The sequence below is a fragment of the Odocoileus virginianus genome, chromosome 7 (genome assembly GCF_023699985.2).
Source record: "Odocoileus virginianus isolate 20LAN1187 ecotype Illinois chromosome 7, Ovbor_1.2, whole genome shotgun sequence".
Lineage (NCBI taxonomy): Eukaryota > Metazoa > Chordata > Mammalia > Artiodactyla > Cervidae > Odocoileus > Odocoileus virginianus.
The window spans coordinates 76,446,283-76,471,588 of NC_069680.1; the positions used below are offsets into that span (position 1 = coordinate 76,446,283).

General features: G+C 42.8%; 1 protein-coding gene across 3 annotated transcripts in view; it reads right to left on the reverse strand.

Moving 5' to 3' along the window:
- The window catches only part of TMEM273 (transmembrane protein 273), a 30,682-nt gene extending 26,820 nt beyond the window's left edge, over positions 1–3,862 (reverse strand). For 2 of the 3 annotated variants that reach the window (XM_020916254.2, XM_070471013.1), the window contains exon 1: positions 3,722–3,862. In XM_020916254.2, the coding sequence (XP_020771913.2) occupies positions 3,722–3,767 (46 nt within the window). In that variant the 5' untranslated portion in view covers positions 3,768–3,862. The remainder of the gene's footprint in view (positions 1–3,721) is intronic. The other variant, XM_020916255.2, reaches the window with a different exon arrangement.
- Positions 3,863–25,306: the final 21,444 nt, after the last annotated feature.

Genomic DNA, 25,306 nt, shown 5'->3' on the forward strand with positions numbered 1-25,306 from the left:
CACATAGAAAATGGTTCTTCACACTGGCAATCAGAAATATATAACCTAAACCCTTATAGGTAATATTTCACAACTCTGGCAAAAAAAATTTATAAATGTGACAATATCAAGTTTTATTGAATCAGTAGCAGGATAGATAATCCAGACCTCACTGGTGGAGAGCAACTCCAATGAAGAGGAGAATCACCAATGAAAAGTCACTCCTCTCCAGGCATGCCTCCTAAGGGGCACACTGCACATGGGTTCTAGGAGACCGGACCGATAAGGCTTATTGCAGCTAAAGCTGTCATGAGAAAAGTTAGCAACAACCTGAACTGGGTCAGAAATGCAATGGACGAAGACATTACCGTGTGGTGTTTCAATAGACCCATACAGAGAGTTAAGATGAAGACACCTGATTCACAGGCTCAGCGTGGGTAGATGACACAGATGTTACCCATGCTGTGAGGGCGTTCAGGTCAACATTTTAACACCTAGAGAACAACACAGGAAGGAAACACAGTCAACGCAGGTGCGCTACTTCCTCTGGAGAGAGAGGGGGTAAATAAGACAGAGGAAGTGAGACAAAGGGTTCAACTTCATCTCTGATGCCCTGCTTCTCTGATGGATGTGCTCACTTACTCATCTCCTTTTAAACACAGATATCTTAAAAAAATAAAACCAGATTTTGAAATGTGTTAATTTAGGGTATTGTGTCCATGAATGTTTGTCACCTTGGTCTAGGTTTTAGAAATAGTTTCAATATATTTGAGGACTGATTTTTCAAAAGCTCTCCAACTACTCCATGTATGGGAAACAGTGACCTGGGCTCTCTTCCCTGGCCCCAGGCAAGCCTGGCTGTCACCGAGGTAAAAAGGGGGACATGCCACTCTACCTCGCTGGGGCCCTAAAAGCCTTCTCATGCACAGTTCTAACATATACCCTGGGATGACCAACCTGGTCACCTGCCTTCACAGGCCACCTGTTAATGGGTTACACTAGATAATCCTTAGGTCACTTTCACCAGTCCATAAAGGGAAAGTGCAGTTTGTCTTATAATTTTCAATAGGTTGGTAGTTATTTTTCTCTTCATAGAAATGTATTTATTGGAATGAAGAATATATATAAACATTATGAAATTCTCCAACACAGAGAAACTAAAAGATGACCCATAATCCTATTTCCTAGAAAGAGTTGAAGGATACTTTTAACCATTTGCTGTATTTCCTTCCCGTCAGTTTTTGGAAAGGGAAGAAAACATGTGCAAAATACGACGACGTAACTGAAACTCTGTGACTGTGGCTTTGTCTCTTCTCTTCTACCCAGATCAGTTCTGAGAAAGTTAACTCTCTCAATGAAACTTACTGGATTCATTGGAAATTTTAGAGCATAATTGATTTAGCCAGATTCTGGCTGGTAATCAGTAGTTTCTGGTTTTCGCTGTGATCAGCAGTGCTGAATAGCATCCTATTAAATATTTTAGTGAGCTTTTACCCTATTAGGTTATTAGGATGAGCTCCTGGAAGTGGAATTTTGGAGTAGAAGGCTGTGAACAGCTTACATTTTGCTACAAATTACCAAATTGTGATTACAGAATTTGGTACTCAAGAGACTCAGATGTATAGAACAGACTTGTGGACTCTGGGAGAAGGCGAGGGTGGGATGTTTCAAGAGAACAGCATCGAAACATGTATATTATCTAGGGTGAAACAGATCACCAGCCCAGGTTGGGTGCATGAGACAAGTGCTTGGGCCTGGTGCATTGGGAAGACCCAGAGGGAACGGGTGGAGAGGGAGGTGGGAGGGGGAACTGGATGGGGAATACATGTAAATCTATGGCTAATTCATTTCAATGTATGACAAAAACCACAGCAATGATGTAAAGTAATTAGCCTCCAACTAATAAAAATAAATGGAAAAAAAAAAAAGAAAAAAATAAATAAATAAATAAATACCAATTAAAAAAAACGAATGCTCCCCTCACCTTAGATACTGGCTACATGCTTTAAATATGATAACAGGTTGAATTCTCTCAACCTGTGGAGTCGGTACTATCTTTATCCCCAAGTTACAGATGAGAAAACTGAGCACAGTGAGGATGAATATCCTACCCATGCTCTCTGGGCTCGTAAAGAGCAGAGCAAGGATTAACATGCAGTGTGTTTAGAGCTGGACGCACAAGGCTAATCACTGCTATCTCTACTAGTAGTGTTTGAAAGCCCTAAATTGTTGTGATGCTTTGGCCAAGTATCACAATGCAAACCTCATCCATAAAACTCAGATAATAGGGGGACTAATTTCAGAGTTGTCACGGAGACAGAATGAGCTAATGTAAAGTATTGAGCAGAATATATATGACTATGCAGCTTATCAGATGCACTCCAAAATGTTTGACGTCATTATTTCTTTGTTACTTGTGAGCGTGAGCATTTTAAGGGTTTATTTCTATTTGTCATTCTTCAGTGAATTGCCCGTTCATATAATTTGCACCTTTTCTTCATGAGGCTCCTTAAATTTAACTTCTTCCCCTCATGCTTGTGTATCTACTTAGGTCAAAAGCAGAAACAAGGGTTAAAACTTGCACTACCTTCTGGTACTTTTACCAGGCACACCTCCCATGGTCTGTCCTGTACATCCTTAGTTCTGGCTGCCTGGGTTTCACCATCCTTTCATTGCCACCAACACTGGTTTTACACACCATTTCCACGTGTAAACTGACAGATGCCGAGGCTGCTATCTGTCTGACATGCTAACACCCGGAGGTCAAGAGCTTTATTCTTTCCTGGGCTTAGTGCAGGCTTTAGACAAAGTCCTGCCCATGAGAATAATTTTGCTCATGTCTAGGATACAGGCTGTTACTCGAGAGACAGAACGTTAAATCGAGATAGACTGCTTGCCTCTGAGTCTTGACTCAGTGCAAGCTTTGGCAAAGAGCTTCTTTGTGTAGATGACAGACATCCATTGCCTTTTTAAGAAATAACAGTTGATGTTAAAGACAATTTTGCAAAAAGTCTCAAGACTCTTTCCTTTTCTGTTATCTATGCATTTTTCTAACCATCACTCTGTCTTGATCGCTATCTCTTTTGGGTTTTTCCTCTCTGTTTCTATGGCCTGATTTTTCTCCCTCTATATCTCCGTGTTTTTCTATTAGTCTCTGCCTCTCTCCCTTCTTTCCTCTTTTGATCACAGGATTAAAAACGACTTTAAAAAACAAATACCTCTGAGTAAATAAGAGCATGCTTTATTGCATAATAAGACTGATTCACCATTAACAATAGAAAAGCATCTACACATCTACATTTTCTCATTTTACATAATTATTTTCATTTGACTTAATTAAATTTAACTTAATTTTCACACAATCCTAGAAGGTAAACATTATTATTCTCCCTTTTATTGGTTCAGAAACTGCGACTCTAAGAAGCTCTGTTTTGCCAGCAATGGAGCCACAGTTTAAAGCTAGTTTTGTCTAGGTCTCAACCCCAAAGCTTTTTCTGCCACAGGAAACGTCTTGTCCCCTGCAGTCCCAGAAGCATTTGTCAGCTGCAGCTGGAGTGAAACAGACCAAAAGCTTTTCTCACCGTCCCCTCACAGTGAGAAAAGCCATCTGTCCGAAGGGACACGTGCGTTCTTGAGGGACTGAGCCCCAGTGGGCTAGCAAGCCCCAGTTTCTGACTCACCGTGGCGCCCCCGCCCCAGCCAAGAAAGGGGAATGTGAGCCCCCTTTCTACACACCACTTACCAAGGAGAAGGAGGAGGACTCTCAGCATTCTGGCCGCAGAGTGCATGTTGGCGTTCTGCTCAGGGCTTCTTAAAGGGCAGAAAGAGGGGACTATGCGACCCAAAGCTCTGGGGAACGGGAGCCAAGTCCCACGTGACAGATGGGGAAGGAAGCTGCCGCCACAGCCCAACACTGCTCAGTTCCTCTCAGCCCTGGCATCCCAGCAAGTGCAGGCAGCCAAGGGGAGCTGGTCCACAATGAGGGCATCTGGCGTGAGAGGGGGGCACCGGGGGGAACAGTACCAATATTATCTCCTACGATCTTCCCCTCACAAGTGTGACTGGGTGCAGATTCTTCCCCAGAGACCCCAGCTGGTGAGTCTCAGAGAGGGATGTGGGCAAAGCTGGCCTGCCTGGAGGTGCAGCTCCTGCAGTAGCTCCCGGCCCTCCAGCCTTGAGGCAAGGACAGGAAGTACCCCCAAGCCCACAGCATAGCCAATCACTATTTTAGGACCACAGACTCCTTTAGGTTCCAGAGGCCTATGGATTTCTTCCCAGAATAAAATGTTTAAGTGCCCCAAATAAGGTGCTTAGGGATCCTTTCTCAGGTGGTGCTAGTGGTAAAGAACCTGCCTGCCAATGCAGGAGACAAAAGAGACACCGGTTCAATCCTTGGGTCAGAGAGACCCCCTGGAGAAGAAAACGGCAACCCACTCCAGTATTCTTGCCTGGAGAATCCCATGGACAGAGGAACCTGGTGGGCTATAGTCCATGGGATCACAAAGAGTCAGATATGACTGAATGATTTAGCACCTGATTTAGCACATGCACACACACACACAAGGATTATAAAAGAAACCAGTTATTTTGAAATACAATTATCCAAATATCTAGAAAACAGACTTGTGATATAGAAATATACGTGCTTCTTTACCCACCCAGTAAATAGCAAGGCGTAGCATCAAGTGAAATAATTACCAGGATCTTGATGCCATGATAAAATGATATTGAGAGATGTCTCTAACAACTGAAATATGGATGGACATATTCACTGCTCCTACTAGTAATAAAATCACCTGTCTGGTAATGCCACTGTGGCTTAGTGGCTGCACTTGAATTAGCAGGAAAAGCTAAGTTTCCATTAGCGGCTAGAGGACAGAGATGGAATTTTTTCCCATCCAAGTTCACAAATCCCAGGTTAAGTGTCCAACCTCGGAGGACCCTTGGTTGTTAACACAGACTCAGCCCACAAATCTGGGGTCATGGGTTTCCATACTTCTCCTTGACACATACTTAACTATCAAGGCACCAACTCCAGTGTGCAAGAAATGTCACTTGCAAAAACATAAATCAAATTAATGACTGTTGTAAAGCTCCATTTAAATGAGTAGGCAGAAACTGAACACTTTTTTCTTGGGATCCCTCAGCCAAATCCCTAACACAGCTAACTCAGTGAGAGCTTGCAATCTTAGAATGTGAGTTTGTTTGACCCTCATCCCAACCCTCTGAGTCAGGTGTTAGCACTGGCCTTCCTTTGATGGAGGAGGGAACGACATCACTGAGGTGTGTGGTACCCCCAGGTCCACTCAGCTAGGTATTGAGCCCAAGCCTTTGGCTAGCAGTCTGTGCCTCTCACACTGCACTATGCCTTCCATGGGTGGCACCCACTGCCAAGGTCCATCTGTCCCGCCAGAGGCCATCAGGGTGCACTGGCAGCCGCTGACACCCACTGACGGGACCCCTTCAGAACAGCTGTGTTTGCTCCTCTGAGTCTCCACATGAGTGGAGTAGACCGTTTCTGGGGAACACAGGTTTCTTCATTTTGGTGCCTTTGAGTTTCATCCTTTTACCCAGATACACTTTATTTCATTTTAAACACTTTGGCTCAGTCTTCACTTGCACCAGGAAACATACTCTCTCTTGCTTCTCCTGAAACATGTGGATTTTTAAAATCTTTATCCTACTTAATGAAGACATTTGTAGGAGAGATATTTCAGTTTCCCCTAAGCGAACTAAAAGAAAATGTCAGTGCAGACATAATAATCTACGGGCAGTGGCTGTGGGCTGCAGAAAACACACCAGTGGAGCTTCAGGTGGGCCCAAGGTTTCAGGTACACAAAGAGGTCCCAAGCTGATGTGACATCAGACTTTGCAATTTTTGGCAACTAATTTTAAAATGTCTTCACAGGCATTGTGCATGCTCAGTTGCTTCAGTCGTCTTTCTCTCTTTGTGACCCCATGGACTGTGGCCCTCCAGGAACCTCTGTCTATGGGATTTTCCTGTCAAGAATGCTGGCGTGGGTAGTCATTCTCTTCTCCAGGGGATTTTCCTGACCCAGGGATCGAACCCGTATCTCCTGCATCTCCTGCACTGCAGGTGAATTCTTTACCGCTGAGCCACTGGGGAAGCCCTCACGTGTGGCAAGTCAAACTGAATAGTAGTGTATAACTTCTGCTCTAGAATACCTCTCGGGATCTCTTCCAGGGCTCGAGCATTCATATTTAAACCCACAAAGGGAAGTTTCTGCAGCAACTTCTTCTTTTTCACCCAGCCACAACCTCCTAAGGCCAGAAAATGCAGCGTCTGCTACCCACCTGAGTAGAAGAGTGGAAAATACAGAGACTAAAAATGGTCTCATAAGCTGGAATCTGAAAAAACAGCCTGACATCACCTAGCCAGTGGACCTGGGAGTGATTGGAGTCTCAGTGTGGTCTGATGCTTTCCCGGCCAGAATGGGCTGCCCCACCCCATGCCCCTATAATAAATGCCCAGCTCTTAACCTGAGGCTGCTCTTTCATAGGTGTTGGGATGCCTCCCACTAGACTGGAAGCCTGTGAGGTCAGGGGCCAGAGCACTGAGCCCCACAACTGACACAGCATAGGGTCTCAGAGCTTCTATTGAGTAAAGGAATCACTTTACTTTGCTCACACACAGATTGAGCCAGCCCAGCCTCCAGCCTAGAGCACAGTTGTGGACCTCACCTGTGGTAGGGCGGTAACCTGTTCTGCCAACCAAAAGAGAAAGAGCTCTGCAGCGCTGATATTCTGCAGGCTCTGACCCTTCCCCAGCATGGGCCCCTCATGCCCAGGAAGCTTCTGTCCTCTCCCAGCAGCTTAGCACCAGCCACACTGCATGCGATTGACACATGTGTCTATAGTATTAGTCACACTGCATGTGATTGACACATGTGTCTATAGTATTAGTCACACTGCATGCGATTGACACATGTGTCTATAGTATTAGTCACACTGCATGCGATTGACACATGTGTCTATAGTATTAGTCGGTTATTTCTGCTGCTTGATTATTTCTGATTCTCTGCAGCCCCATAGCCTGCCAGGCTCCTCTGTCCATGGGATTCTTCAGACAAGAATACTGGAGTGAGTTGCCATTTCCTATTCCAGAGTATCTTCCCAACTCAGAGATTGAACCTGTGTCTCTTGCACCTCCTGCACTGGCAGGTGAATTCTTTACCAGTAACACTACCTGCAAAGCCCAGTACTAGTCGGGAGAAACTGTCAAATCCACCAAGACTGTGGGAGACTTTGTGAAAAACTAAGTATAGGGAAGATTTTTAATCACATATTGATGTACCACACTTAAATAGAAGGCCAGTCCAAAAAAATAGAAAATTGTCTTTTCAACCATACATACAATAGTTAAAAAAAAAAAATCTGAACCAGAAAGCCATTCTCAAAAATTTCAAAGAATAGGTGCCAAACAACCCGTATTTCTTACCATGGTGCAACTGGATTAGGTAACAGTGGCCAAAAATACATTAAGTTTCTGTGTTTAGAAATTTAAAAATGCATTTCTAAGTAACTGATAAGTCAAAGAATAAGTTACAATAAAAACTAAAAACAGCTAGAACTGAATGATAATGAAAATGCCTTTTATCAGATTTGTGGACCGCAAGTAAAATAATAATTAAAAGGAAATGAGTAGATGTAAATTCTCAGAAAAGAAGGACTTAAAAAAGCATGAGTTACATGAATAAGTCTGGTTATCCAATGCATAGAAATGCAAATATAGTTAACAATACTGTATTCTGTACTTAAAATTTGTTTAGAGGGTAAATCTTAATTGTTTTCGATACACATGCCCACACACACTGAGGGGACAGATATGTTAATTAGCTTGACTGTTATTTCACAGTGTATACATACATCAGAACACCAAGTTGCACACTTTAAATGTATCAAACTTTTATTTGTTGATTAATACTTTAATGAGGATGGGTGAAAATATTGCGTAATGCTTAAGTTAAGCTGAGAATGTGAAAAAATATGATATAACATTTTTGAAAACAATTTTTATTCTCTAGTGAAGTTGAAGATTTATCATGTGATTCAACAATTCTACTCCTGAAGATATAACCAGATATACTCTTATGCCTGTACATTCAGAGACGTAGAAAAGAATATTCACAGAGCCTAATTTGTGATAGCAAACAATATCTTGAAAGAACTACAGAATCTATCAACAGGAGGGTGGGTAAATAATTCAGGATGAATTTTACAATGGAATATTATGTAACTATTAATAAATTGGAAAAGACCCTGATGCTGTAAAAAATTGAGGGTAAGAGGAAAAGGGGGGTGACAGAAGATGAGATGGTTGGATGGCATCATTGACTGAATGGGCTTGAGTTTGAGCAAACTCAGGGAGATAGTGATGGACAGAAAAGCCTGGCATGCTGCAGTTCGTGGGGTCACGAAGAGTTGCACAAGACTTAGCAACTGAACAACAACAAATAAACAAACTACAGTGACAGAGACAACTTAGATAAAATTCAAAAACATAATGTGTGAAAAAATCAAATTGAAAAAGATGACAGGCAGAATGATACCATTTTCATGAAGTACAGAAGCAAGCAAAACTAAACAATAAAGAATCCAGAGAACACATACATATTTTTCATTGAATAATATTTTTAAAAATCATTAAAATTATAAACAAAAAGTTCAGGCGATGAGGTATAAGGGAAGGAGTATGAAGGTGGGCAGTAGAGGCAACATTCTAGGTTTTTAATTTCTAGTCAGGTGCATGGGTTATTATGCTTCACTAGTAGGAAGACCATATGCTGAGTTTTGCCCAGATAAGTCCTGGTTTATGTCCATTATCTTTGTATAGTTATAATAGCATCCCTTTCACTCCCCAAAGTTTGACAAGGACCAAAAGATTTGAATCATAATTATATAGTCTGTTTATTCATAATCCACAGATGTTAAAGAGAATTTTTTATTTATTAAAGATTGAAATAATTAAAATAAATGTAGATACTGGCACAGTTGTTTGATAAGTTTTAAATTATTCCAAACATTCTAGTTATAAGCATCTACAGCTTTAAAAGTTTACACAAGTTTTGGTCCATTAATCCCACTGCAAGAAACAGTTTACAGCAAGAATTGAACAATTGTACAAGGATGTATACATAGCTTCCCTGGTGGCTCAGCAGTAAAGAATTTGCCTGCAATTAAAGAGACACAGGTTCGATCCCTGGATCAGGAAGATCCCCTGGAGAAAGAAATGGCAACCCATTCCACTATTCTTGCTGGGAAATCCCATGGACAGTGGAGCCTAGCAGGCTACAGTCCATGGGGTCGCAAGAGTCAGGCAGGACTTAGGGACTAAACCACCACCACCACCCACGAGGATGTATATACAAAAATGCTCACCATACAATTAATGAAAATTAAAAATAAGAACATGACAAGTAGAAAATAGTAACCAACCTAGACTGGCTCATGTTTTTAATGAAATAGTAAGAGGACAGGAGGGTATATACCAGTAAATGTGTGCCTTTACCGTCCTCATCTTGCTTGAGTAAACTGGTGTAGATACCTGTTTCCAGGGAAAGAAGAAAGGTAAAGGTTGTAGGCAAGCATGGTCAGTAGTGCAGCCCTTCGGTTCAAAACCTTTTACAATTAAAGAGTGTTCAGCTCAATAACAAAAAAAAACAAACAACCCAATCAAACAACAGGCAGAACGCCTAAACAGACATTTCTCCAGAGAAGACATACAGATGGCTAATAAATACACACAAAAAATGCTCAACATTGTTTATTATTAGACAAATGCAAATCAGAACTACAATGAGGTATCACCTCACACTAGTCAGAATGACCATCATCAAAAGAATCTACAAACAATAAATGCTGGAGAAGATGTGGAGAAAAAGGAGCTCTCTTGCACTGTTGGTAGGACTGTAAATTGATACAACCACTGTGGAGAACAATAATTGTGGAGATTTCTTTAAAAGCTAGGAATAAAACTACCACACGACCCAGCAATCCCTATACTGGGCATGTACCCTGAAAACACCACAACTCTAAAAGACATGTGTAACCTAATGTTTATCATAGCACTATTTTCAATAACAGGGACATGGAAACAACTTAGATGTCCATCGACAGATGAACGGATAAAGAAGTAGTGGTGCATATACACGATGGAATATTACTTGGCCATGAAAAGGAACAAGTTTGAGCTAGTTATAGTGAGGTGGATGAACCTAGTGCCTATTATACAGAGTGAAGTAAGTCAGAAATATTGTAATAAGTAAGCATATGTGTACATTTTGGGATGATCCACAGAGAATCTTATATATAAATCCATAAATCTTCCCATACATGTGATGTGGTTTCAATATTATTTTCTGATTATAAAAATTTGGGATCCCTGGTGGTCCAGTGTTTAAGACTCTGTACAAGGACCTGGGTTCAACTCCTGCTCAGGGAACTGAGATCCCACAAACCATGTGGCACAGCCAAAAAATATATATATATATATATATATGTGTGTGTGTGTGTGTGTGTGTGTGTGTGTGTCTATACACACATAAATGTATATTTATGCCTTAACTTACATATGGCTTAATTTCTTCCCCTATCTCTGCATGGCTGTGTACAGTTCTGTTACTGATCCAAGAATAATGTTGCAATTCTAAATTTTCTCAAATATGGCCAGGTCATCATAAAAAGGATAAAGTCCATTAAGGTACTAAGGCAAAATTCACTGTTAAAGTAATGAATCTTGAAAAAATGAAACCACCAAAACCAAAAACGAATTTTCATTCTCAGACTTTTTCCAGTGCTTCAGGGAAGCTAAGGAGTTGAGTATCTATCTACCAGTGAGACTTTGAAGAAGCCATGGACACCATAAATCCCCCTTGGCTCAGGGACTCTGGTCAAAGAAACATAGGCATGGCTTGTTAAGAGCCCGGTTCAAAGGGAGTTCTAGGGACAGAGCATCTTTCTCAGAGTGGGCTTTCAATTTTACCCATACTTAGCTATCTGCATGCTGTGTGATAATTAGGGAACTATGGTGTATACAGTGTTTCCCTCACTATCAAAAAGAAGAACTTCATTCTCAGCCGGCATCTTTTAGAAGGTTGCAAAAGTTGGCATTTATCAAATTTGAAGACTGGTAAAAACACAATCCAGATGCCTGTTTCTTAACTTCAATCTTGAGTAAAAGACTTGGCTATCTGGACATCTTCGGTGATGCAAGAAGCTTAGAGAATGCTAGCAAACATCAGAAGTCTCCCATTCCACCTTATTTTCTCAGAAGGAATTAAAATCATTCCTGGCTTCTCTGCCTAGGAAGTAAGCCTTGAGTTATCTACAATTTCTCAATTTGCAGCTAAGATTCTGCCCTGGAAACCCAAGAAATTAGGATAAACACCAGTTTCTTTGGTGTTAAAAGATGTCATCATATAAATAAATATTTTGAAAATGGAATATCACCTTCCTTACACAAACTCAAAGATCTAACTCCATGGGTAATATTCCTGCAGGATACTGCTTACTAAACAGTATAACTTGAGATGGGGAAAAAGGCAAAGATGTTGGAGGGAGAAACAGTGCTGGGGATGAGCCATGCTTTTTAGAAATTCTTTTAGCTCTATATATTTTTATATGCACATTTTCTGTATACATATTGAACTTCAATAAAAATTTAAATATGTAAGTAGGGAAAACTATAAGATAAACACTAACATTAAATTTTTTAAAATTCTGCAATATGTTGTCTATTTGTTGTTAAATAAAGATCTATTTTAGAAAGAAATTCATGAAAAGTTGAAAATTAGAAACAAAAAATTTAGCAGACAAATACCAAAAATAGGGTAGTGATTTTAATATTGAATAAAGCAGAATTTAGGTGCAAAATCACATAAGTGAAAAGATGGATATTACACGTATGGTAAAAATGATGAAAGAAAGTATAATAATCATGCATATGCAGGCACCTAAAAATGTAATCTCAAAATATATAAAGGAACAATTGAAAGAATTGCAGAGAAAAATAAGCAATTATACTTAGAGAATGTCATATATCTATTTTAGAAACTGAGACATCAAATAGACAAAAATAAGCAAGAAGTAAACAGTTTAATAAAGTAAGTTCATACTAATACATTTACACTCAAAAAAGAAAGAAAATAAATTTTGTAGCGCATTTCATCTTACATCGTATTGGCAAGATATTAATCATGATCAGACTTAAATGCAAAGAGACTAGGAAATAAAGTCTTTCATCTAGGTGCCCTGCATAAAATTTAGGGATTTATTACTAAGGCAGGAAGGGGGCAGAAACCTACACAAAACAAAGAAGTAATGAAACACTGATTCTTTTTTTTTCCCATTTATTTTTATTAGTTGGAGGCTAATTACTTTATAATATTGTAGTGGGTTTTGTCATACATTGACATGAATTAGCCATGGATTTACATGTATTCCCCATCCTGATCCCCCCTCCCACCTCCCTCTCTACCCAATCCCTCTGGGTCTTCCCAGTGCACCAGGCCCGAGCACTTGTCTCATGCATCCAACCTGGACTGGTGATCTGTTTCACCCTAGATAATATACATGTTTCGATGCTGTTCTCTCGAAACATCCCACCCTCGCCTTCTCCCACAGAGTCCAAAAGTCTGTTCTGTACATCTGTTTCTCTTTTTCTGTTTTACATATAGGGTTATCATTACCATCTTTCTAAATTCCATATATATGTGTTAGTATGCTATAATGGTCTTTATCTTTCTGGCTTACTTCACTCTGTATAATGGGCTCCAGTTTCATCCATCTCATTAGAACTGATTCAAATGAATTCTTTTTAATGGCTGAGTAATATTCCATGGTGTATATGTCCCACAGCTTCCTCATCCATTCGTCTGCTGATGGGCATCTGGGTTGCTTCCATGTCCTGGCTATTATAAACAGTGCTGTGATGAACATTGGGGTGCACGTGTCTCTTTCAGATCTGGTTTCCTCTACAGGCCAATATCATTGATGAACATAGATGAAAAATCCTTAACAAAATTCTAGCAAACAGAATCCAACATATTAAAAAAATCATATACCATGACCAAGTGGGCTTTATCCCAGGAATGCAAGGATTCTTTAATATCCACAAGTCAATCAATGTAATACACCACATTAACAAATTGAAAGATAAAAACCATATGATTATCTCAATAGATGCAGAGAAAGCCTTTGACAAAATTCAACACCCATTTATGACTAAAACTCTCCAGAACGCAGGAATAGAAGGAACATACCTCAACATAATAAAAGCTATATATGACAAACCCACAGCAAGCATTACCCTCAATGGTGAAAAATTGAAAGCATTTCCCCTGAAATCAGGAACAAGACAAGGGTGCCCACTCTCACCACTACTATTCAACATAGTTTTGGAAGTTTTGGCCACAGCAATCAGAGCAGAAAAAGAAGTAAAAGGAATCCAGATAGGAAAAGAAGAAGTGAAACTCTTGCTGTTTGCAGATGACATGATCCTCTACATAGAAAACCCTAAAGACTCTACCAGAAAATTACTAGAGCTAATCAACGAATATAGTAAAGTTGCAGGATATAAAATTAACACACGGAAATCCCTTGCGTTCCTATACACTAACAATGAGAAAATAGAAAGAGATATTAAGGAAACACCGATTCTTTACAAATGCTAATTCAATAGACCTCTAGCAAGACTTATCAAAGGGGCAAGAGAAATAACATAAAAATAAATAAGATACTATAACAAGGAGTCACACATGACTGAGGAACTGAACTGAACTGATTACATATTGAGAGGTTTTAAAAATTTTATAAAGATCTACAAAAACAAGTTAAAAACCTCAAAGAATGGACAAAAATTGGTAAAAATATAAAATGCCAAAATTAGCATAAGGAAAACATAGACAAATTAAAGGTACCATAGCCATCCAAAAAACGGAGACGTTAATCAAAGACATCCCACCTTTATAAAACCCATGTTTACATGTGCTTATGAGTTCTACCAAATTCTACAGGAACAAATAATTCTTATACAAACTTTTACAGAGAAAAATTGACTAAAATCTGTCCTACTCATTTTAATAAAATTTCATATTAATGATGCTAAAATCAGATAAGGACAGTATTAAAACAAATATCCACATATGATATAGATAAAAGATTTTTGTAAAGTATTAACAAATCAACTACTTACTTTTAAAAAAACTAATAAATTGTAATGAAATAGAGTTTATTCAAAGAATTCAAGAATGACTTAAAACCAGAAAAATCTATCAATTTAATTCATTATATTTGTTTTTCTTGTTTTTATTTTCTTTCCAGTGTGTTTTATTTTTTCATATACCTGGTCATATTATTGAATCCCTGATATTACATATGAACATTAGAGAAACAAAATAATTTTAAGTTTAGGATGATATTATACTTCTTCAAGTAGATTTGTATTTCTTTTGACAGTATCCTATGCTTCACTAGCAAAATTTACCACACAGAATACCATACCAGAGACTAAAATGAATAAAAGTTGGACTTAACTTCTTTTGAGGGACGGTTTATTTCTGGTCCACTATTTCTACTAGAAATTAGCCCTTTAGCACCCAGACCCAAAGCTAGGAGGGTTTCCAAGGGTCCTCTTTCGTAGTAGGTTCTGGTTTTATCCCCTCAAAGTTATTGACAGCTTTCCTTCCTTCTCAGCCTCCCAGTCACCTCTTCTGGAATTGAAAGGTGCCTCCAGGAGAAAAAATTGTGAAGTTCCACGCACATTTGGAGTTTCTTCTCCCAGATCTTGTTCTCATAACTCTTCGTTGCCTGTCAGCTCTCTGACAACTTTAAACATATGTTTTAAAATTTATTTTTTGTCTAGCATTTCCAGTCATTCTTAATAAGAGGAAAGATCTGAATTACTTAGTCGATATTCTCAGAAATCCAAGTCCACCATAGCCCAACTTGTTGCAATACAAGATAATACTTGTATCTATGGAGGCACCTTCAAAACTCCCTATTCACAGAAATTAAAAAAAAAAAAAAAAAGACTGAGCAGATGCATTCCTTGAAATTGCTAATCAGCTGCTAAAGACTGAAAAGCATCTGGTTAATGATATTAGCCTGAATGGATCACATTACTGAGCCCTTTTAAAATGGAAATTCAGGCCACCATCCCTAAGCAAACTTCTGGTGGCAAGGTCTTCACTTACCTGCAGAAGAATAAGCTAAAGATTCTCAAAGCCAAACATAACTTGAAAGAACATCCTACACCCTAGGCTCCTCTTCTAAAGCTTTGCGATGCTTCTGCTCCCAAGAGATCCGAGACTCTGAGCATCTTCTCTTTTAGACAGAATCTAGAGTCAGTCATTACTCACCCAATCCCAGCCTTTCTTGTGTAAGAAAATCTCAGTCCATTCCTCTTCTGGGCTCCCTCCCCACCTATCTGTTGCAGTTCAGGATATATACATTTAATTAATTCAGCTTTACCTCCAACTTGTAAATAGTGAGAGAAGTGTCAGATATATGGTGGATAAATAACAAGGGTTTTCCCAGGAGGCTCCATCCTGGTGAAAGAGGGTAACTGTAATTTTCAGCTGTGAGTAATTGTACATAATATAATCCTAAATGATTTTTCTTCTGTAATTTCATTAGAGTTTAGAAATTTAATTAGATTTTGAATCACTCTGAAATAAAGTAGCAAAACGCCGAGAGACTGAGAGTGGTGGTTATTTTGTCCTTAGAGGCCACATTCTTGGTCTCAAATTGGCATGTCTTCATTAGGAGGAAGTTTGCAGAACTTCTTGATATATTATTGTCTTTCAGAATGGACTCTGAATAGGTCTTTGGAGAGCATTAGAAGAGTACACAATTATTATGCACACTCTTCTTGAGGTTTAAGATCATCTGCCTTGCATATACTTAATAAAAATATGTCTCTAAAGTTGTTTAAGAAACTGTGGAGATAGGAAAGATGTTCCTTGAATGCCCCAATGCTGTTCCTGGATTATTAGCAACTACCTGTACATTATGATGCAGTGAGGGGCTGTTTGCCTAACTTTAATGATTATGTAAGGTTTATGGTTATTTTTATTGCTACAACATATGAACTGTCATGGTGGCTGTAATTAGAGGCAAGCTAAAGTGTTGCTGTTACAGTCCTCCGGGACTGAGGAGAAACTACTTCCTTCTTATCAACTTTACCTCTGTGCAAGAGTCGGGAGGAAAAAAAAGGGGACTCAAACTAAATGAACAGTTCTTACCTCAAAGCAGGTTATGACACAGAAAAATTGAAAAGAACATTAAAACTCCAGGCCAACAGCTTGCACCTAACGAAGCTGCAAGGAAACAATCTTCTTTTCCCCAAAATATCCTAATTTGTTTAATTCTCTGAAAGGCCATTGCCCACATCTTTTCCCAAAGGCCATCTGAGAAGCATGGTGATGGTGGAATTGCTCCAAGGGGCTCTGTATATCCCAGCCACTCTGGTGCAGCTTCTATGCAAATATCCTCTCTGCACTCCAGGCTGGGGATTAAGAAACTCAAGATGGCCTAAGACATATGGAGAAAACAGCTCAGAGGCTCTGGGAGCCCATGAAAAATTCCCTGGGATGCAGAGAAAAAAATCAGAAGCCCCAGGAAATAAAACAAATTAGGCAATCCGACTACCTGGTCAATCTGAAGAAGGTAGAATGATTTGGGTAAGAAGCTGAAAGCACGTTATGAACTCGAGAATTGAAAGTTATGTGATATGAATACAAGGGTCCTTCAAGAGGCACTGGGAAGGAGGTGGGAGAAGAGGGAATGAGGGGAAAGGAGGAGCCTGGGAGGAGCTCATTGGGTGCAGTGGGAGCAAGACAGTGGACATCTCCACAAGGGCGGCCTAGCTCTGTGCTAGACTCTGGGCAGCAACAGACAGGAAACATGCCTGACTGCTGCTGGACCATCTGCCTTCTCTTCTAGACTGTGTGTTCTCTGAGCAACAGGGATGGGTCAGATTCATTTTTGTTTGCACTACACACACAGAAATTCCTGTTCTATAGCAGGGATTCAATGAATAGCGAATAAATGAATGGGGTCAGAAAGTAACAAAGAGAAGACAAAGCCTCTGCTCTAAGGGGGTACCTGATGGTAAGTTCATGTTTGCCCAGGGATGGTAACTAGCTAAAAAGGACCTCCTTGAGAAGGTCAGTTGGTCATTTTCAACAAAAGCTTTCAAAATGACTGTGCTCTTTGCCATGTGAACTGTGCTGGGGATCTTTTCCAAGGAAATAATCTCAAAGATGGAAAACAGCACAATGCACAAAATATACCTTTAATAGTGAAAAATCAGAAATAACCCAAATGTTCAAAGAGGAACACACCAAATCAGGAAACACAAACATTTGATAAGAGAGAGTACAATTAAAAACAGCAAGTTTGACAAAAGGCTAACAAGGAGAAGGCCATTTGAGGAGAAAACAATATACAAAATCTGTTTACACCAGATGGTCACAAAAATTCATGGGAAAAATAATGGTAATGAAGCAACAACATGACAAAAAATAGCTTTGTTTGGGTTATTAACCTGTGGGAGAGTCAGTATCTCCTCCACTCAATTTTTCTGTTTTCCAGACTTCTATTGATGTCACAGTAGTGGTCTCACTTCTAAAAGAGCCCTCAATTCAATCTACATTTTTGTTGTTGTTTAGTCACTAAATGGTGTCTGACTCTTTTGCGACCCCAGGGACTGTAGCCCACCAGGCTCCTCTGTCCATGGGATTTCCCAGGCAAGAATACTGGAGTGGATTGAATCCAGGGATTGAACCCACATCTCCTACATTGGCAGGCAGATTCTTTATCTACCTCAGTCACCAGCAAATGCCTGCCAATCGTGGCCAGACTGGCAAGTGGGCTCTGTGGTGAGACTTCCCCAGGAGATTTTTCTAGTAAGATTTTCATGGAGAATCACTTCCTGTGTTCAACCAACCCCCTGGTGACTTCTCACAAAACCTAAATCCAACCTTGTTGAAAATGCACACCAACCTAAGTCCTGGAACTGAGCTATGTTTTATGTATTTTTCCTTTGCTTTCAAGATTTCATTCCATTTTATTTTATGCAAGTCACTGAGGCGCCATTTGTGTCAAACTTCTGCCTTAGGTCTCAATTGGGACGAATATCTACCGTTTATCGGCATCCTTCTGTCATATCCGCTGGAATTTAGTGTTCTCATCACATCCTGTTCTGAGCTTTGCCTGCTTCGGAGCAGTTGGGAAGAGCTTTCTCCAGGGTCAGACGTCATCTCTTGTGCAGCTTTTGTGGTTATGGGGGTGGCGTCCTCCTCTCCTCTCCTTAGAGGTCCATCCCGCTGATTACCTGAGCTCTAAGCCATCCCTCATATCCTCGGGTCATTCTCTCTGGAAAGAGCCGAGACACAAGTACATGGAGAATCAGGGGAGTCAGTGCCAGGAGTGAGGCTGTGAGTCAATTGTGCTCTCTAATTAAAGTTGGGAGTTGGGGGGATCTGAGGAAAACATGCAGAGCCCATGATCAAAACAGACAGGCAGGAAGATGTGAGCAGTATTGGGCTGGAGAAATAGTTCTCTGATTGAAAAAAAAAAAGGGAGAGAGAGAAAACTGAGCCATGTCCTAAGCATCTGGGGCTGAGACCCTGGGGGTCCAGGCCATTCTTGAGCCCTAAACAGGGATTCTGAGCTTTGGAGCAGGAAGTGCTGACTCTGCCCATTACTGATGGTGTCTAGAAGCAGGGCTCGCATGGAAGCAGGGTGAGCTGTGGTCCCACAAGGCTGGCATATAGCAGTGCAAGCCCAAGAAGGAAGCAGGGTCGTGCATGGTTAGGAACCCACCCTGGACCCAGACTGTCTGACTTCCAGGATCCACGTCCCCAGTTATGCACCGTGTCATCTAAGCAAGTCACATGACCTCTCTGGGCTGCAGATTCTTCATCTGTCATATCAGGATGATGCTCACAACAAGGCCTGCCTGGAATTGTGTGAGCTGATGCCCTAAGGTGGCAAGGAACACCTGCCCACACTGAGGTTACTTCACTGACCCAGTACAGGGTCTGCACACGGTAGGAAGGCCTCACACTGATCCCCCCTTGCCCCAACCACAGTCCTCACCAACTTCCTGGCTTCCTCAGAAGCAGAACATGTCTGTGCTTCTGTGCTCCTTGGGCCGCTCAGAAGGGTCTGGCCTCAAATCCACCTGTGCCTGGGTTAGGCCCACTCTTGTACTCCCACTTCCCCAAGCTGGGCAGCTCACTGGCCTGGCCCTCATCTCACCTCCACCTCCACCCTTCAATGGCAAGAAAAGGGGGTTCATGGACACTCTGCACCAGAGCTGGCTCAGCCAACTGCTGGTGACAAAGACCCCCCAAAGGACAGCTCCTCCACATTTTCCCTGCCTACCTCACCCCTCATCCCAGGGGTCGTGCAGTCACAGCAGCACAAGAGGCTGGCAGCTGGCTCTTCCTGGCCACTGATCACCCCCAGGCCACAAAGGCACAGAGTTCCTCCCTGGCCCTTCCTCTCCTCCCTCCTGAGAGCTGAAGACAGCCTCCATCTCATCCATTATTGCTCCTGGTGTCAGCACGGGGCACATACATCCACTCCACCGTGGTTTGTACATGCAGGCACCCAGCTGGGTAGGGAAGTGGAATCCCAGGATAAGAGATAATCCTGGCAGGAGTCCAGGCATGGTCAGCATCTCATGACGAGCCAACTGTATGAAGGGTCAGGGGATGGGCAGGGGTGAGGGGAGGAAGAGCTGCTGAGCTATTGCACATGCTCCGCAATGCGGAAGATGCCACCAGCGTCTTGCTCCACATGGACCTGGCCACCTGCACTTTCAGCCACAAGAGGTGGACAGTTCTCAGCACCCGTTCCCAACTCCAGCCTGAGCCTTGGGTCTCTTTGCCTGTGCTTCTGAGCTTTCTTTGTAGATGTGGCATCCCACTTAGCTCATAAGCAGTCTGGAAATGTGGGGGAGTAACTACTTTCTGGGCAACTCAAATGATGGGGGACAGGAACACACATCCTCCAGCCTCTTGAGTTTTAAACAGACAATTCTGACTGGCAATGCTTCACGGAGATTCCTGCAGAGGTCAGCCTCTGCTGAACACATAGAAATCACTGTGCTATACACATTTTATGAGTTTTGTCCCAGTCTCACCTTCCTTCCTCCTTCTTTCCTGCTCCCGGACCTCACCTCCCAAAAGAGTTCCTTGCACCCAAGGATTTGTCTGAGATTCATCTTGGGAGGGAAATACAAACAAAAGCCACTCAAACAACAGAGTAAAGAACTTTGCAATTTATATCCTTAGCTGTCTTCTCACAAAGGTGAATGCCATTTAATAAAAGGCCATTTTGCTTGCTGAGGGTCCAAATGACTTGGATGCAGCTCTGAGGAGAAGGACTTGGAGTTCATGTGTTATCTAGTGCAGACAGGAGGACGGAGGTGCAGCAGCAGAAGAAGAGAAGACAGTGGGGGCCCTTGAGGGGTGGGCCAACAGGTGGACTGAATGGAAGGCATCGGAGAGAAACTTCCAAAAAAAGAAAAATCAATAAGTGATTTCAGTTTTTTGCAGGGTGGTGTTGCATGTGTCTCCCCTGACCTGTCTCAACAGTGTGTGTGTGAATGGGTTGTCTGAAGCTCAGTTCAAGGATGGGTCTCACCCTGCATCAGTGTTACACCTGAAGAGTCCCACCCCCAGGAGACCAGGGTCTCTGGGCACAGTGGTCAAGAAGATGCAAGGCCTTGGGAAGGTGGAATCAGGTACCATGCAAGACTTTCTTGGTATGTAGTGTTGGGGGACGAGGCATCTGGCCCAGAGCTTGAGGGACGATGAACTCCACTTCCCCACACAGCCCAGCTGAAGTCATTCCAACAGTGTGAGAGGCCCAAATGGAAGATATCAGGGTTGGTTGGAGAGAGCTGGAGGCTTTATCAAAGTTAATATAAAGGGGAACCAGAATCCAAACATGGGCTTGTCTGTCTCTAAAACCTGTGCCTTTTACAATACCTGATGAAACAGAGGAAAATCGTCATTGGTAAAGTGAGTCAAGGGTTAACCAGAGGATAGCATCTGTTTCCTGCATGTTCACTGGCCCCAGTGACCCTGAAGGCAGGACAAACTCTAGCACATAATAAACACAATATGTAACAACTATTCAGAGCTTTATTCCAGACACTGTTCTAATGACTTCTTTGGTATTAACTAATTTACTTTCTCAAGAAAGAAAAAATATACACACACACAACACCTACTGCCTTTTGCGTTAGAAGTGCAGCTGCCCTGGAATGAAGCCTTATTGCTATGTCGTATTTCCAAGCATGACTGCTAACAATTTGGCCACTTTGAGTGGCTCCTCATGTTCCCTGAAATAGCTCTAGCTGCCTCCTCTATTAATTGCTGGAAGGGAAAATGAGAGCTGTAGTGTCTGGTAAATGTAGAAACAAAGCCAAATGGCTGTTGAGACTCTGTTCGCGTAGAGACAGCGAGCAGCTCACACCTCTGGTCCTGTGATCGCCTTTGGACAAAACAGAATTCTCCTTCCTTGGATGTGTGTCACCAACATGCTTGACAAGCTGGCTTAGTGGCCTGGCATTCCACACAGGCTGCATCCGTATGCTGGTAGGACAGACCACACACTGGACTCAGGTCACAGAGACCCTAAGGATGCTTCACCTTGAAACTTTGCCACTCACTTCCCTGTATGGTGTCATTGCCTGTCATTATGCCTGGTCACCAGCCCTGATGACAGTGAACCCTAAAGGGAGGGACAAGCTCTTGCACATAATAAACACAACAAGGCAACTGCCAGGAGGGATCTGAGGCAATAAACACCCCGACCTCATGCTCTTCCTTTGATGCCTCTGATCTCCTTCCATCAACTCTTACTTTATTGTGTGTCTCAAGAGCCCAAAATAAACAAACATAGAAACAAATACATTTCAACAGATCATAATCAACCTGAATTTAGAAAGTTTCATTGATGAGTTTGAATGAGTATCTCCAAATACAGGTAGCAAATGCAATTACTTTATCATTTCAGTTTCAGCCAGCCAAACCTTAACAAATATTAACACTGGCATCAAGTGTCATAAAATTAAAGATAAAAGAGGTGTTTTCAAGTATGTGTTCACACTGACCGTCAAATTTTCTCCTACAAGGCAGGTATCTGTGTGGCAGCTATGACATGTCAGGATGCATTGGAAAGTTGAGGCTGAGAGACAAAGGAACTTGCCCAAAGACACAGCTGACATGTGGAGAGAGCTGGGACATACCCTCAGGTCTTTTGGACTCTAAAGCCTCTTTGCCCTTCTCCAGGAGACCGCGAGAGTCTGAAGTCAGTGTTAAAAACCACCACAGTCACCGAGTTCCATACTGTGTGACAGGCTCCATGCCCTGGGCTGCACATTCATCTCCCCATTCAGCTCCCACGACATGTGTGATGAACTCTAATGATCACCGATTGCACAAGGGGGACCAACTCAAACAGAGCTACAGAGTGGAGCCTGGATTTGAACCAGGTCTATGTGATACCATGTGGGCTTCCCAGGTGGTGCTAGTAGTAAAGAACCTGCCTGCCAGTGCAGGAGATGTAAGAGAGGTGGGTTCAATCCCTGGCTTGGGAAGATCCCCTGGAGGAGGAAATGGCAACTGACTCCAGTATTCTTGCCTGGAGAATCCCATGGACAGAGGAGCCTGACAGACTATAGTCCATAGGGTCACAAAGAGCTGGACATGACTGAGTGACTTTGCGTGCATGTAGCATGTGACGCTATAACCTATGCTAACAGTCATGCCATCATCTGCCCCCATATACACAGCTCTGAAACCTGAAAAGCAACAAATCTGGCTGCCTAGGAGTAAGAAAGGGTGTCAGGAAGACAAAGGGACTGGTACATGGGACAGACTCTGGCCAGTACAATGAGGGATGAGTTCAGCCAGCCTGAGGATGGATGGCAGCTCCCACACACTTACTCACCCCCATCAGAGGAGGAAGGCCCAGGTGGGAAGCTGGGACCAGAATCTCAATGGTTCAAGATTTACTTTCCCATAGCTCTAGCTTCCAGAGTCTTCTGCAGTATCCTGTGGACTGGGGCAAAACATGAAGTCATTGGTTCTCAGCCCTCCCCCGAGGTACCCATCCATCTGTTCTTATTTATGCCTGCCTCTGTGGTGTAGCAGCCGCCAATCAGAATCCCAAACCCCACTGCCTGCTGAGTAGCTCCAGACAGTCAATGTCCCTCTCTGAGCCCTGTTACTGTTAGGTGATTTTTATTAATAAAAGGAGGCACTTCCAGTCTTAAGATTAGGTGACCAATGAAGCATTCATTTGAAAACATAACACTTCTATTCTTTTACTCAAAGAGCTTTGTCAGCAAACCTAAAAGCTGTTGCCTATGGGGTATGACCATCTCCCAGGGAGGAGAGTTGGAATGCTTTGGCTCCCAGATACACACCAGGGAAAAATTCCAGGCAGCCCGCTATGTTATTGCTGGTCACTGATAACACCCCGTGACTCTTAAAATAGTTGTTGAGTGGATGGCTGGGACCCTCAACTATTTCAAGGCAAAGGGTAAAGAGGGTGATGTGATCAGACCCTGGGAGGCTGCTTCTGTGTTCTGCTCTCTTTCTGAGGAAAGGCTCTGGCTGTGAAGGTCAGAGAGGAGCAGTCAAGGCCGCAGGCTGCCCTTGTCACCGGCGTGGCACCAGCTCAGAGAAGCCACAGGAAAAGAGTGCAGCCCCGCCCAGCACTCTGAGGGCAGGTCAAGCAGTATGTGCTCACACCGCTGACTGACACACACGTGGTGGCCGGGCACAGCCAGGACCCCCTGCTTCTTAGGGCCGGCTCAGTGTCACCTCAGTGCGCAGCCCAGACCCTCCCCAAGGAGGCCCATCGCTGCCATCCACGTAGCTCCTCACCGTCTCCATCTGGGCCTCCCACTGGAGGCTGAGAGAATATCAGCTCTGCAGCGACCCTTCCTCTTTATCAGCCCTGGATCTCCTGCCGTCTTGCTGACCAAGACACGTTCTTCCTGCTGACTGTGATGCGTTCGTGAAGATCCACCAATTTCTGCTGTTTCATGACATTCTATTTCTACCAACCCACATGGCGGGCAAAATGTTCCCAAACATGTGTGCTGATAGGCGGAACTGCTTACAAGCTTTGTTTCTGGGCGTATTTCTTAACCTAACAAGGCCACCCCCTTTCGTTGCCGGGACTGGACCTTGCCCTCTCAGTGACATTCTGCCTCCCACCTCTGGGCTGCAGAGGAAAGCTGGTGAGGCTTGGACCTGGCAGCCTGTGGCTCCAGTGTGGCAGGCTCCTACGGGTCAGTGAGACTAACAGCAGAGTCCCGTGACACTCTGCATGTCAGGGGACACATATGGAGCCCACGTCACAGGCAAGTGAGCAGGGGCTCAGGGATTGGCAACCATGAGATAGCGCCTGAGTCCAACCGTTTACATGGACCCCAGTCCTCCTCCACTCCCTGAGACTGTCCTAGGCTCATTCTTAGAAGCTGCCTTGCTGAGTGTTTAGGGTGAAGTGATTAGCATGTAAGTACTCATTTTCAAGTAATACAGAGGGAATTTGTATCTATATGTGTACACATATCTCAGGGAATCTGAGAAAGATGCGAACAACCAAGAAGCAGGAAGCAGGAAAATACACAGTAGTAGCATCTGTGACTTCAGCCAGACCTCACTGGCCCTCGCTGTGGAACCCAGCCTCTGCCCTTCTCCAAGTTCCTAGAACAAATGTGATTAGGCACAATTGGTCAGGTGCCTACCCACAGACCAGGGAAGCAAGGTTGTGCTGGGGTGTCAGCTGTCTGCTCCTGGAGAGTGGGGATTTGTGGGGAGCTTAGTTGGCCTGCCTACCTCAGCCCCCAAGAAGAGTCTGCCAGAGTCAGAGAACATGATTTCTAAAAGGTAATAGCAGGTGGAAGGGGAAAAGGCAGCTCAGAGAGAGACTTTCAGGACATGCTAAGCAAAGGCATTTGTACTTGCCCTGGGCACAATGAGGAGCCATTGGTGGGTTCTGGCAGGGCAGCGACTGAATATGCTTGTGTCAAGCCGATCCTTGACAGCTCAAGGCAGCGCCCTGGAGGCCTTGACTGCCACCCCAGACCTCTGTCCCACCCAGACACCTGTGTTGCGGTACCCCAACCCTTCTCCCATGATGGCTGGCACGCTAATCTGTGCCACTAGCCTCCACAACCAGTCAGTGGTTTCTGTTGCTTCAATAAAAGAAACGTAACTAATTTAGCCACCAACCTGGCATTGTCTAAGTGCCCCTCACGTCCCAGCTCTGC